Source organism: Marmota flaviventris, chromosome 9, assembly GCF_047511675.1.
Source record: "Marmota flaviventris isolate mMarFla1 chromosome 9, mMarFla1.hap1, whole genome shotgun sequence".
Lineage (NCBI taxonomy): Eukaryota > Metazoa > Chordata > Mammalia > Rodentia > Sciuridae > Marmota > Marmota flaviventris.
The window spans coordinates 7,503,270-7,516,374 of NC_092506.1; the positions used below are offsets into that span (position 1 = coordinate 7,503,270).

Here is a 13,105-nt window from a genome sequence, read left to right on the forward strand (position 1 = left end):
CTATAGGCCAAACAATTTTCCTTTCTTTTTCTTATTGGTCCGCGTAACTTTCTCGCAACCAATCAGTGGCAGCCACGGGACCCAACTCACTCCCACACAACTCGAGGGGTGATCGTGGAGGGGACGAATTTTTGTTTTCTGCAGCCAGTTTTCCCAGAAAGCACCTTATTTGTCAGACTGTTGTGATATTCCTGGAACGAGACGCTAAGACATTTTATTTCTCTTAGGCCTACTGTATAGCCTGTCCCTTGTTCACTACCCCCTCCAAGTGGCACGGCCTGCAAAATGCTCCACCTCCCAGTGGCTCTGAGAGCCCGACTCGGGACTGGGTTGAGTCCACCCAGCGGTAGAGACCGTACCATCTGTGACTAGTAGGTAGGGGAACAACCACTTCCGTTACTCTCTTCCGCTCCGGCCACCTCTCTCACCCCTTGCTTAGCCCTATTCGGTAGGCACAAATCCCCGAAACGGCGGCAAAACCTCTGCTCCCAGCACCACGCAAGGCGCGCAGTGGGAACAAACAAAGGGCACACTTGGTACGGTCCACGCCGCGCCCCGCGCCGCCGGAAGTGAGGTGTCTTACCCCCGAAGTTCCGGTTCGCAGGGGGTGGGGAGTGTTGTTAACCCGAGCGGCTGCCGCAGTCGCGGAGATTGAGCGGGCTCGCGGCGCTGGGCTCCTGGTGAGTGAAGTGAAGTGGGCCCCGGGATGTGGTTGGGGTCGGGACCAAGACCTTCCTGTTAAGGTCACCGGGATCGGCTCGCCCCCTCAGTCCCGCCGCCTGCTTTCGGCCTGTCAGCTGGCCGTAGACCTCAGTCGCCGGCGCGGCCACGGAAGCTGGGCCCCGCCTGCGACGCTCACAACTCCTGGCGCTCACAGGTGCGCGGCTGCGAAGCTGACCCGAGTCCCTCTGTCCCGCACTGCACCCTGCTGGTCGGCCGTTTCTTAGTGCCCCGAGTTGATACAGCTCCGGGGGTTGGGGGGCGCCAGGGTTCCAGGCTGACGTACCTCGCCCGCTCCCGCGGGGCGCGCGTCCGCACTGACCACCCTGGCACAGCTGTCACCCGCATGGCTGCCTCCCCGGGCTGTGCCCCTCTGCGGCTTTGCTTCGCCCAGTTCAGGCCGAGCGTTCCCGCCCCTGGAGCAGATTTTTGCTTTTGCCACAAACCCCAGCACCTTCACCCTAGGGTCAGCGGTGGCAGTCCCCCCCCACCCCCCACTGGCCCTCCAACAATGCTTCTTTTCCTCATTGCCTCCCCAGAGGAGGCGGCGGCTTGGCAGGCAGCGTGGAAAGAGCCCTAGATCTGAAACTAGACTGACCCAGGTTTCATATCAGTGTGATCGCTTAACCCCTTTGAGGCTCAGTTTCTTATTTGTGAAATGGGGAAAGGGAAACATGCTTTTCTTGATCTGATGGTTGTGATAGTGAAGTGAGATTTTACCCTCTTTCTCCCATTGACGTTGTGCCAGGCACTATGCTAGATTTGCATAGGATGGGCAATACACGTTATTGTCTTTCCTTTCCCCACGCAGGTCTGCGGGCCAGGGCAATGTTCCGCACCGCAGTGATGATGGCGGCCAGCCTGGCGCTGACCGGGGCCGTGGTGGCTCATGCCTACTACCTCAAACACCAGTTCTACCCCACTGTGGTGTACTTGACCAAGTCCAGCCCCAGCATGGCAGTGAGTTCAGGGCTCAGGGAGGGCAGAACTCCCTGGGAGGGAAGGAGGAGTCTGCCTAGGGCAGAGGCGGGGCTACAGGTCAGTAGGGGAGAAGTAGCCACTAGCTGCCTAAGTTTAAATAAACTGGTGAAGACTTGGGGAGGTTCCTGAATGATGAGCTCCAGGCAGAGAAAAGCAGAAAGTGACCCCAAACCATAGCCTTTCCCCACTCCTAGGTCCTGTACATCCAGGCCTTCGTCCTTGTCTTCCTTTTGGGCAAGGTGATGGGCAAGGTGTTCTTTGGGCAGCTGAGGGCAGCAGAGATGGAGGTAAGATGTTGTGGTTCAAAGATGAGGGGCAGGGTGTTGGGCAAGCAGAATGTCTGGATTCCACATCATCCCCTGCCCAACCCCTAGCACCTTCTGGAGCGTTCCTGGTATGCTGTTACTGAGACTTGTCTGGCATTCACCGTTTTTCGGGACGACTTCAGCCCTCGCTTTGTTGCGCTCTTCACCCTCCTCCTCTTTCTCAAATGTTTCCACTGGCTGGCCGAGGACCGTGTGGACTTTGTGAGTTGGGAGTGGCCAGTGGGCAGGCTTATGGAGCAGTGAGGGCTGGATTGGGCATATGGAGGACTCCAGCCTTCCTGATGGGTCCACTCTGCTCTGCTTTAGATGGAACGCAGCCCCAATATCTCCTGGCTCTTTCACTGCCGAATTGTCTGTGAGTGAGATCTGTGGAAGGGAAGGGAGGGAGCTGGAGGGAAGACAGGAACCATAGAGGAATGGAAGGTGAAGAGTCACTAGCCATGGAACTGTACCCCAGAGCACAAGCCACCCCTCAGCCTGCAGCTGTACAGGAAAGATAATTTAGGAAGTTAATTTGCATCATCTGTGCCCTGTTCCACTCCAGGGCTTCTTAACTGCTGGGCCTTATCTTTCTGCCTCCTCACCTGTAGGCTGCCCCAACAACCCACTGCCATGGCAAAACTTGAGTTCCCAGAGGGCTGAGATCAGTGGAGTGTGCCCACCTGACTAGATGGCTGGGCCATGGTGGGCTTGAAGGTGGGGTTGTCCTAGAGCAGAAGTTGCTATCAGGCCCTGGGCTAATCCTACCCTACCCCATTTGGGGGTCCCCACAGCCCTTATGTTCCTCCTGGGTATCCTGGACTTCCTCTTCGTCAGCCACGCTTATCACAGCATCCTGACCCGTGGGGCCTCTGTGCAGCTGGTGTTTGGCTTTGAGGTAAAACTGGCTTGGGAGTTTGGAGAGACAAGTCCAAGGTGGCACTGCGTGTTACTGAGTAACCCAACAGACCCTTACTGAGCACCTGTTGTGTGGCCACCAGGGAACAGTGATCAGTCAGTCATGGTACCCCTCATACACTCCTAGTTGATGGCAGGAGGGCACAAAATAGGTTGCAGACAAGGCGTGACCTGGGCTCAGGGAAGTCTTCCTGAAGGCTGATGCTAGAGTTGGCTCTGCATAGGTGGATGGACAGGAGAGAATTAGCTGGATGGGTTCCCCGGGAGGCGTGTCAGCATTTGCCGAGTGTCCACTGTATACCAGTCTTGTGCTGAGCCCCTGACCTGCATTTCTTAATCAGCAAGACAACGCTGCTATAAATAAATAGTTAATTCTGCATTTTACAGATGAGCAAGTTGAGGTTGAGTGAACTGCCTGAAGTCATAGTGAGTTGGGGAGCTGGGAAGACCAGCTGTGTTCAGATCCTGTGCTGGTAACACAGCACCCTGCTGTGCTGGGGCCCTGGCACTGCAGAGCATGGCTGGATCAAGGGGAGCTGGTGTTTACATCCCCCTCGTGCCCCTCTCCCTCCAGTATGCCATCCTGATGACAATGGTGCTCACCATCTTCATCAAGTATGTGCTACACTCCGTGGACCTCCAGAGCGAGAACCCCTGGGACAATAAAGCTGTGTACATGCTCTACACAGAGCTGTTCACAGGTGAGGGCAACCTGGACCTCTCCTGACCCAGACCAGCATCTCCTATTCTACCTGCCAGACCCTGTGACCAGGTCTCTGCATCCTTACCCCCAGGCTTTATCAAGGTTCTGCTGTACATGGCCTTCATGACCATCATGATCAAGGTGCACACCTTCCCGCTCTTTGCCATCCGACCCATGTACCTGGCCATGAGGTGAGCCCAGCCCTGTCCCTTTAGTCTCCTAACCTGATCCCTCCCCCTCCCTGCATTTACTGACTGTTGTTTCAGGCAGTTCAAGAAAGCTGTGACAGACGCCATCATGTCCCGCCGAGCCATCCGCAACATGAACACATTGTAAGTGGGCTTGTCCCAAGTTCTCTCCCAAACACTGTCCCAGGTCACCTTGCTTTCAGCTCTGGTTCTGACACATGCTCTGCCATCCTAATCAGGTATCCAGATGCCACTCCTGAGGAACTTCAGGCAATGGACAATGTCTGTATCATCTGCCGAGAAGAGATGGTGACTGGTGCCAAGAGGCTGCCCTGCAACCACATCTTCCACACCAGGTGGGAGGGGCCCTGGGAACCTGTACATCAGATCACAGGCCCCTGGAGACCTGCTGACCACTACCTGGTCTTGATCCCTAGCTGCCTGCGCTCCTGGTTCCAGCGACAGCAGACCTGCCCTACCTGCCGAATGGATGTCCTAAGAGCATCTCTGCCAGCCCAGTCACCACCACCTCCTGAGCCTGCGGATCAGGGGCCACCCCCTGCCCCTCATCCCCCACCACTCCTGCCTCAGCCCCCTAACTGTAAGTATCCCTTCATTTGGCCATATGTTGGGTACTTTCCCAGAGTTGGGAATGGGAGATGCTGGGGAATCCAAGTCTCTGCCCTCCAAGTCTGGGCCAGAGAGGGTGAAAAGATGAGAAATAAATGATTACAATCACTGTAACCAGTGCTGAGCTCAGGCCTCTGGGAGCAGAGGACACAGCTCCCAGTAGCCAAGCTCCCTGTTTGGGAGTGGGGTCAATATCAGTTCAATGGTCTTCTTACCATCCTGTCTTCTCTCTGCAGTCCCCCAGGGCCTCCTGCCTCCTTTTCCTCCAGGCATGTTCCCGCTGTGGCCCCCCATGGGTCCCTTCCCACCTGTCCCACCTCCCCCAAGCTCCGGAGAGGCTGCAGCCCCTCCATCCACCAGTGCAGGTGAGCCTTTGGGTACTGCAGCAGCTGCAGGGTGGCAGGAATGGATACAGAGACCCCACAGCACTGATTTCTCATTCTGCACTTCAGCAGCCCTTTCTCGGCCCAGTGGAGCAGCTACAACTACAGCTGCTGGCACGGGTGCCCCTGCCCCAGCACCTGGCTCTGCCCCAGAGGCTAGCCCTGCCCCAGGCTTTCCCTTCCCTCCTCCCTGGATGGGTATGCCCCTGCCGCCACCCTTTGGTAAGTTGGACCACCCTCTGGGATGTTCTAGAAGGTGTAGGGGGGTATCAGGCCAAGGTAGCCAAACTGAGCCTCCACCTCTTCCAGCCTTCCCCCCCATGCCTGTGCCCCCTGCGGGCTTTGCTGGGCTGACCCCAGAGGAACTGCGGGCTCTGGAGGGCCATGAGCGGCAGCACCTGGAGGCCCGGCTGCAGAGCCTGCGCAACATCCACACTCTGCTCGATGCCGCCATGCTGCAAATCAACCAGTATCTCACTGTGCTGGCCTCTTTGGGGTATGTCTTCATGGGGATATGGGAGCCACAGAGTGTTTGCAAGAAAGTGGGGAGCTATGTAGTTGCCAAGAAAAGGTCCCTCACCGTTGTTCTTGGCACATCTCCCTTTATACCCCCTAATACCTACTTACTCAGGTCACCTATCTCCAGACATTCTCAGGGTCTCTGGGCGTTACTCCCAGTGCCTTTATTCTCCCACTCCAGAGGCACATCTGGAGCTAAGAAAGAGTGATGTTTATTAGTGAACTGACCTTGAATCTTACTCCTTTATATTTTTCTAAACTCAAGTTATTCCTAGCTTTAGCTCATCACCTAATACCTTACTGACACTAAGAATTGCTCCTGAATTGAAGAAACAGTTAATGCAACGTTACGTGGCAGGGATTGCTGGGTACATGGCTGATTAAAGTCCTGGGTTCCATCCCCAGCACCATAAAAAAAGGAAAAATTAAGTCACTTGGAGCCAGCCTGATCTGAATTCAAGTGCTAGTCCCATTGTTCACTTGCTTTGTGATCTCCTTCACCTCATGAGAATAGTGGAGTTCCTGTTTACAGAGGTGACATGTACCAAGTGCCTTGCACCTAACAGTGACAACACAGGCTTGGAGGGAAGCCAGAGTTAAGACTTTAGCACTTTGTGATTATTCAGCAAATGCCCTGTGAAGTCCTGATGCCCCTGAGCAGAGACTGCAGGGGAAAAGGAGAGATGGGTCAGCAGTCCATCTCCAAGTGTTTTGAGAACACTTTGTGGCCTTTGAGTCACTCCACAGGAGCATCCATTCCAAGTGTGTTCCTTTGTGCCTGATAGTCACAGGGGCACATTGTCCTAGACTGTCCTGTAAGGCTTGACAAGAACAGAACAATCTGCCCAAGCTAGGTTACCAAGGCTGGGCCTACTTTCTGTCCCCTGTCTCTAGGCCCCCCCGGCCTGCCACTTCTGTCAACCCTGCTGAAGAGACTGCCTCTCCAGTGGTCGCTGCTGCCTCCTCTACCAGCATCCCCAGCTCTGAGGCTACCACCCCATCTCCAGGAGCCTCCCCACCAGCCCCTGAAACTGAAAAGCCTCCAGGTAGGTTTGATCAGCCTTTAGGGATATGGCTGGGGCTTCTCCGGGTTCCACTTCTGACTTCTGTATCCTCAGCTCCTGAGTCAGTGGGTGCCGAGGAGCTGCCTGAAGATGGAGAGCCTGATGCTGCAGAGCTCCGCCGTCGCCGCCTACAAAAGTTGGAGTCCCCTGTTGCCCACTGACACTGCCCCTGTCCTCACCCTGTCCCCGCTCTCTTGAGCAGCCCTCGCTGGAACAAGTCCTGCCACCAAGTGCCAGCTCCCTCTCTGCACCAGGGAGTAGTAACCCCAGCTCTGAGAAAGAGGAGGAGGCATCCCTGAGGCCAAGTGGAAAGAGGCTGAGTTCCCAGTCCAAGACTCCAGCCCTGAGGCCCAGGCGGGCATGGGGATGCTGGGTCAACTTCAGCATTCCTTGCCACCTCTTCAGCCCTGTGTTCTGCTGGGGCATAGCTGGAGCTGTGAAGGCAAAAGGTTCAGCCTCTGAGAACCCCCTTCTTTCCCATCCATTTCTGGGAGAAGGGGCAGACCCTCCAAGCCCTCCTTGTATGCGGGGTCACACTGCAGTGCCGAACAGTATTAGTTCCCATACCCAAGTGTGGACCCCAGAGGGGCTGGAGGCAGGCCAGGAACTTGCCCCTGGCCCTCCTGCCAAGACTGGTACAAATTTCCTTTTCTTATCCTGATCTCCCCCAGAAGCCCCTTTGTGGTGGAGCCCCTTTGTGGTGGTGGCTATGCCCCCTGTGCCCTGTGGCATTTCCACGTCTTACTGGCAACCACACAACTCAGGGAAAGGAGTGCCTGGGGGTGGGGGGCAGGCGGGCAGCACTGAGGGACCCTGCCCTGCCCCTCCCCCAGGCCCTTTCCCCTGCAGCTTCTCTTAGGTGAGGCTGCCTCAGTCTCACCCTGTAGCCACTGCCCAGCCACAGCCGGGCTGAGGGCTAGTGTGCTGCTCCTTAACCACTGCAACCCAGAATCCAAGGAAGGCCACTTCTCACCTTGCAGAACTTAAGATTCTTAAGTTCAGAAGGATTGGAACTACTACCTTATTACCTGGTGGCTTTTGGCTTAAATTTTATCTTTTGAATTTGAATGCCCATCCCCAGGAAAGAGAAGCCAGAAGTACAGCTCCTCCTCTCCACTTTAGAACAGGCTCTGGGCCAGGCAGGGACCACAGGAGCCAAGGCCTGCCTGTCCCTTTCTTCCCCTTGGTTTTGTGTTACAAGAGTTGCTGGAGACAGTTTCAGATGATTATTTAATTTGTAAATATTGTAAAAATTTTAATAGCTTAAATTGTATATACGGCCAAATAAAAACTTGCATTAATGACTGGTGGGGCTTATGTCAGGATCAGGGTTGGGCTCCTTTTTTCTTACCAAGACTATGGACTTGATAATGGTCTATAATTTCCAGGAGTAGACACTTGACTATTGAACAACTACAAAGACATACCCATTTGCATATGGAGAAACTGAGCCCCAGAGAGAAATCAGTACCCTACCTTAGGTCAGAGACCAAGAGCCAGGATCCAAACACAGTCTTAGCCATTTTGAGGGACGGGGAGGAACCTCAGGTCTTTGACCTGGGTGACTCCAGGGTGGGGAAAGTGTGAAGGCTAGTTGACTATGGGTGGACCACTCACAGGAGTGAAAGGCCTGCAACTTCCTGCCTGCAGGTCAACAGGCTGGGAGGATGGGCTTGCGGCCAGACTGCAAGGAGCTGCTGAGTACCATCTTATGGCCTGGCCAGGCCAGCCAAAGCTAATCACTTGACTTCTTAGAGCTGGAAACCCAGTTAAGTCTAAGTGGTTTGGAATGGAGCAGGGACCAGGGCTGGGATTCCCACCTCTCCCTGGGCTACATGGCTATCTATGCTCTGGTGCCCAGCAATGCACTTGAACTTAAGGCTTTTCTCAGGACCCTGTGCTGAAGTCAACAGTGTTTTACAAACCCTCCAGGACCAAGCCAGGTCTGATCTACAGCAAAGGTTCAGGAATGCTCCTGGCAGTGAGCTCCCAGAGGGCTGAGGAAGGATGTGCCCAAAGGCTCTGCCCTGTGAACCCTCCCCCAAAGGGGGTTGCGCTGTCATTTCCAGCCCCAAATAACAGGCCACAGTGAGGGGAAGGACAGCAGATAATGTCCTCTCCTAGTTTGGTGGTTCAAGGTGGGTCTCTCATGCTTGAGAGCTTTCCCCTAATGGACACCTGTGCATAGGGACCTGTTTCCCTCTTTATGTAAGAAAGGCCTGGCCCCACAGCCTTTTAGCCCTTATACTCTGCCCTGTCCAAGCCCTTAACCCTGATTTTTGTATCCTGTCCCAGGGGATCCAATACACTTCAACTCCCAAGGTCCCCTGAACTCCAGTCTGGGGGGGACTATGCCATGCAGGTTGCTCAGGAGGCTTCAGAAGCCCTTCTCAAGGAGCCAGGCTTTAAGCTGCTCATCAAAGTAGCCCTTGACTCGAAGGGTACCAGTCACCTCATTAACCTGGGTGATAGGTGTCTTCCCCAGCAGTGGGCTCAGAAAATCTTCCACATCCTTCTGTAGGGCCTGGGAAAAGATGATAAATCGGGTCTGATCAATAGTCCATCTCAGACTACTGTCCCTTTAGCCCCCAAAAGTACAGAACCACACCCTGCTACCACCCCTTCCCTACACACTTACCCAGATATCCCCCTCCACTTTCCGGATCACAGTCATTTGGCGGTTGCCATGTGTGATGTCCTTGTAGACAGGGATGTTGTGCATTCGAGAGCGCCGCACGAAGTAGGGTAGGTTGGGTGGGGGATCTGTCAGTGATGGATATTGATAAGCCATTCATTCTAGGCCTCACCCAACAACAGTCAAGGCCCTTCCCCTCACAAAATCAGCAGAGGGTTATTGCAACCAATTGGACCAAGCCAACTACAGACTTCATATCAGGGCATCTCTTTCCTTCAGTTTATAGTCAGGACCAAATTGTTTATCCTGGTATCATGTAAGTGGTTTGGAATGGAGCAGGGACCAGGGCTGGGATTCCCACCATTCTGTTAAAACAGTCTAGTTCTAGATTAGGTACTTTAACTAATGGCAAGAAATAAATGAAGTCAGGGTCATGCCTCCCTGGATCTTTGGGTCCCCTCTCAGGTAATCCGTGCCCTTTTCCACTGGGTCAGGGTGGCCAAAATCAATCTCTGGAACAAAGGACTTACAAACACCTACCATATGCTGGGCTTTCCACTAAGTGTTTTATGTGCTGAGAAAATTATCTCTATTTTGCTGAAATTGAGGTTGGGAGAAATGATTAACTCAAGATCATACCAGCAACGAACAGCAGTATCAAATTCAAACCCTAAACTGCTTGACTCCCAAGCTGTGTTCTCAATTATGGTACATAGTCTGCTGGGGGAGAATATCAGTTCAAGCACTTGGTTTTCTCTCTATGCTTCATTTTTTTCCCCTAGGTAGAAAGACTCCATCCCAGCAGTGTGGATAGATGGGTACCCATGAATGGACAGCTCCACTCCTGAGCCCTTACTTGGGCACTAACCAATGCTAATCCTAAAGGATTTCTACATGAGTCCTGAATCCACTGGGGAGGGAGATGCTCCCCATCAGCCTTCAAACCACCTCACCTCTGGGAGGCTGCCAGCCACTAGGGGTGGGATAATGTTCATGCTTTGGGGGCTTTGGGATGCTGGTTGGAGGTAACAGGCGCTCCACGAAGTGATACTCATCCACAGATTCCACGAAGCTGGGGTAATCAGGTGGCCCCTGGGTCTGGCTCTGAGGCAAAACAAACAATCTCTCCATGGCTTACCCAACAACAGAGAACTTTATTAAGTACAGAAACGGAAACATTTCAAGCAGAGAGAAGAGCATAAATAAAAGGTGTGAGGCGGAAAGCACCAAGCTTCAGTTTCCCGGTGTGCAGGGTGTAGGTGGGACTGGACAAAGAAACTCAGGCACTCTGAACAGCATGCCTCTCTCAGGACTCAAATGACACTGTGTACTTCTGAAAAGCTAATTAGCAGTAAGATTGACCACTATAGCATTTTTCAGTATTTAAAAGTTGTCTCTGCACATTCTGTTAAAACAGTCTAGTTCTAGATTAGGTACTTTAACTAATGGCAATTCCCTGCTCACACTCAGGACCCAGGCAGCGAGTGTCGTGGGCAGTAACCCCCAGTCGCGACTAACCCGCGCTCTCTTTTATCCACATCCCAAACCCCATATTCCTCACGCGCACTCCGGGATCTACCACTTTCCCCCTCAATCTTGTATTTACCTTCGAGACAAGTGCCACCGATTGGGCAGGAAAACTAAGGACCCACGTAGGGATGCGGATTGCAGAGTTACAATGAATGTTGTTCATTGTAACTGGGCTGTTGGTGAGCCGCGCACTCAGCCCTCTTCCCTCAGTTCCAAGCTCGGCGCTCTCACCTGGTGCCGCAGCCCGAAGCCCCGCAGGACCCCAGTGGTCCAGCCCCGCAGCGACGCCCGGAACGCGGCCGCCGCCATCTTGACCAGCCCCTTTACTGGCCCTCTGCGCGCGCAACCGGCCTGGTCCCGCCTCCTCCACCCGCCTGCGCGTACAGCCCACGAAGAAAGGACGCCTGCGCGTAGCGTAAAGGGGCGGAGCTAGAATGGTGATGAGCGGTACAAATATTAGAGGACCGCGCGGTCGCTCAGTAGTGACGTGGCACGAAGCAGGCGGTGAGGACGTGCGCGCCCTCGCTTCTTCCTCTTTCTCGACTCCATCTTCACGGTAGCGGCACCTCGGGCCGCGGCTCAGGTAAGACTTAGGCGAGGGCTTGGTAGCAGGCCGGCCGCGGGGTCTTAAGGCACCGGGAAATCAAGGGGCAGGGGCTTCTCTATGGCGGCCCGGGCTCGAGTCCCTGCCTGAGCTTCTTCGCAGGCCCGGTCTCCCCCACGTTGACACGCCGCGCGTCAGTCCCGACGCGATCGTCCTGCTCCGTTTCCCGTTCCCTGACTCCCTTGTTCCTGGGACGCTTTTCCTCTTCTCACACGAGCCTTTCATTTCAGTCGCCGACATGCAGCTCTTTGTCCGCGCCCAAGAGCTACACACCCTCGAAGTAACCGGCCAGGAGACGGTCGCCCAGATCAAGGTAAGTCTGAGTGGAGCTGCTTGCACTCTACCCGTCCTCTGGTTCTCTTGGCCCTGGTACCCGCGGGAATGCACACGAATCTTGCTTCTCCTGCAGGCTCATGTAGCCTCACTGGAGGGCATCGCCCCGGAAGACCAAGTCGTGCTCCTGGCAGGCGCGCCGCTGGAGGATGAGGCTACTCTGGGCCAGTGTGGAGTGGAGGCCTTGACCACTTTGGAAGTAGCCGGCCGCATGCTTGGAGGTAAGTGGGAGAGGAGGACTTTTTGAACTGCCCTAAATGAGTGGGTGTGGGGTATATAGTCCTGGCAGCTCGGTATCATTTTTCTGGCAAGACACTGAAGTGTTTTCCACGATCTTCAGTCCAGCTAAATTTTTTCCGTTCACCTCTAAATGAACTCCAAGAGGTGTGAGAGAAGGAGCCAGACAGCAGTTCTTCTGGCAGACCTTTGTCTGGCTTCAGTTTCCCCTCTAAAATCAAGGTGTCAGATCAGATCCCCAAGATGCTCTTCAAGTCTTATTGAAAGTCTAGAGCCAGAAAATGTTATTACAGGTCAAAACTCTGACTTTGTTTCACTCCAGTTTGGGCCAAACTTGTCTCAACCTGCTCCTGTTCTCCCTTCTCACCACAGGTAAAGTCCATGGTTCTCTGGCCCGTGCTGGGAAAGTAAGAGGTCAAACTCCCAAGGTGAGTGAGAAAATTTGTGGTGTTTGGACTTTGTCTTACTGTCACAGCTAATCCACGACCCTTGATGTTCCTGTTTGTCTTGTCCCTTTATGGAGAGGAGCCTGAGGGAAGAGTGCCAGGCTTGTAAGAGGTCAGCTAGGTTCTGATCAGCCCTTCTTTTTCCCAGGTGGCCAAACAGGAGAAGAAGAAGAAGAAGACAGGGCGTGCCAAGCGGCGGATGCAGTACAACCGCCGCTTTGTCAATGTTGTGCCCACCTTTGGCAAGAAGAAAGGCCCCAATGCCAACTCCTAAGTCCTATGTAATCTTTGTTTTCTCTAATAAAGCCACTTCGTCCAGACAGCTCATTGTTTCATTTTAATTTGCAGGATGTTAGGAAAAGGTATGGTTTTCAGGGGTGGTCATTTGTCCTCCAGAGGTTGGAGGCAGTAAGGGTAGAGGCCCATAATCTGGAAGGAAGAAATGGTAAACTACAGGAGAGACACAGATAACCGCCCTTAAGACAAAGAGTTGGGAAATTACCCATTCTGAATAGTTTGATTATTTCCCCCCACAATTCCTTTTTCATCTTCTAGCTAGAGAAGGTAGCAGGAATCATGATGAGGTGTTTTTTATGGAGGCAGCAAAGGGCAGTATGGAAGGGGTTTGGGTAGAAGATAAAGTCAGGAAATGTCAATCTAGTCCTTCCTTGAACTTAGAACTAGCTGTGGCCTTACTAAAGTCCAGGACACAAGAAACCTACTGTGCCTCAGTACTAGAAATCAGCAAAGTATTGCTTGATTACATTGGCACCATGGTGATGGGTGACCTTGTTTACTTCTGTTTGATTGGCCTTGCTGATTTAATCATGCTATGATTGGATAAAATGTTCCTAAACAGTTCTTTAGAGTTGATTTAAGGATCCCTCCTAGCAACTAAGGCTTCCAGCA

At 53.6% G+C, this 13,105-nt stretch overlaps 4 protein-coding genes across 6 annotated transcripts in view; 2 read left to right on the forward strand and 2 right to left on the reverse strand.

The window, feature by feature from the left end:
• Spdyc (speedy/RINGO cell cycle regulator family member C) overlaps positions 1-1,068 on the reverse strand; it is a 28,953-nt gene extending 27,885 nt beyond the window's left edge. The window contains 1 exon segment of the mRNA XM_071616906.1: positions 1,007-1,068. Within this exon segment, the coding sequence (XP_071473007.1) occupies positions 1,007-1,068 (62 nt within the window).
• Positions 596-7,715, forward strand: Syvn1 (synoviolin 1). 2 transcript variants are annotated; one of them, XM_027944126.3, is made up of 16 exons: positions 596-680; positions 1,532-1,680; positions 1,896-1,988; positions 2,076-2,228; positions 2,334-2,382; positions 2,801-2,904; positions 3,499-3,625; positions 3,719-3,818; positions 3,894-3,959; positions 4,055-4,171; positions 4,253-4,416; positions 4,682-4,810; positions 4,898-5,050; positions 5,138-5,324; positions 6,242-6,393; positions 6,466-7,715. In XM_027944126.3, the coding sequence occupies exons 2-16, from the start codon at positions 1,549-1,551 to the stop codon at positions 6,570-6,572; spliced, it is 1,833 nt and encodes a 610-aa protein (XP_027799927.1). In that variant the 5' UTR covers positions 596-680; positions 1,532-1,548; the 3' UTR covers positions 6,573-7,715. The 2 variants fall into 2 exon arrangements, with proteins under 2 accessions (XP_027799927.1, XP_027799928.1); XM_027944127.3 differs by having other exon boundaries at positions 4,901-5,050.
• Positions 7,628-10,921, reverse strand: Mrpl49 (mitochondrial ribosomal protein L49). Of its 2 annotated transcripts, none has more exons than XM_027944130.3 (4): positions 10,808-10,921; positions 10,000-10,150; positions 9,050-9,174; positions 7,628-8,935 (listed from the first exon to the last, which is right to left on the reverse strand). In XM_027944130.3, the coding sequence occupies exons 1-4, from the start codon at positions 10,883-10,885 to the stop codon at positions 8,789-8,791; spliced, it is 501 nt and encodes a 166-aa protein (XP_027799931.1). In that variant the 5' UTR covers positions 10,886-10,921; the 3' UTR covers positions 7,628-8,788. The 2 variants fall into 2 exon arrangements, with proteins under 2 accessions (XP_027799931.1, XP_027799930.1); XM_027944129.3 differs by lacking the exon at positions 10,808-10,921 and adding an exon at positions 10,653-10,781.
• A 127-nt stretch (positions 10,922-11,048) lies between these two features.
• Fau (FAU ubiquitin like and ribosomal protein S30 fusion) lies at positions 11,049-12,518 on the forward strand. Its single transcript, XM_027944409.1, has 5 exons — positions 11,049-11,159; positions 11,411-11,493; positions 11,590-11,734; positions 12,123-12,178; positions 12,345-12,518. Exons 2-5 carry the CDS (start codon positions 11,419-11,421, stop codon positions 12,468-12,470), a joined length of 402 nt encoding a protein of 133 aa, XP_027800210.1. The 5' UTR covers positions 11,049-11,159; positions 11,411-11,418; the 3' UTR covers positions 12,471-12,518.
• The last annotated feature ends 587 nt before the right edge of the window (positions 12,519-13,105 follow it).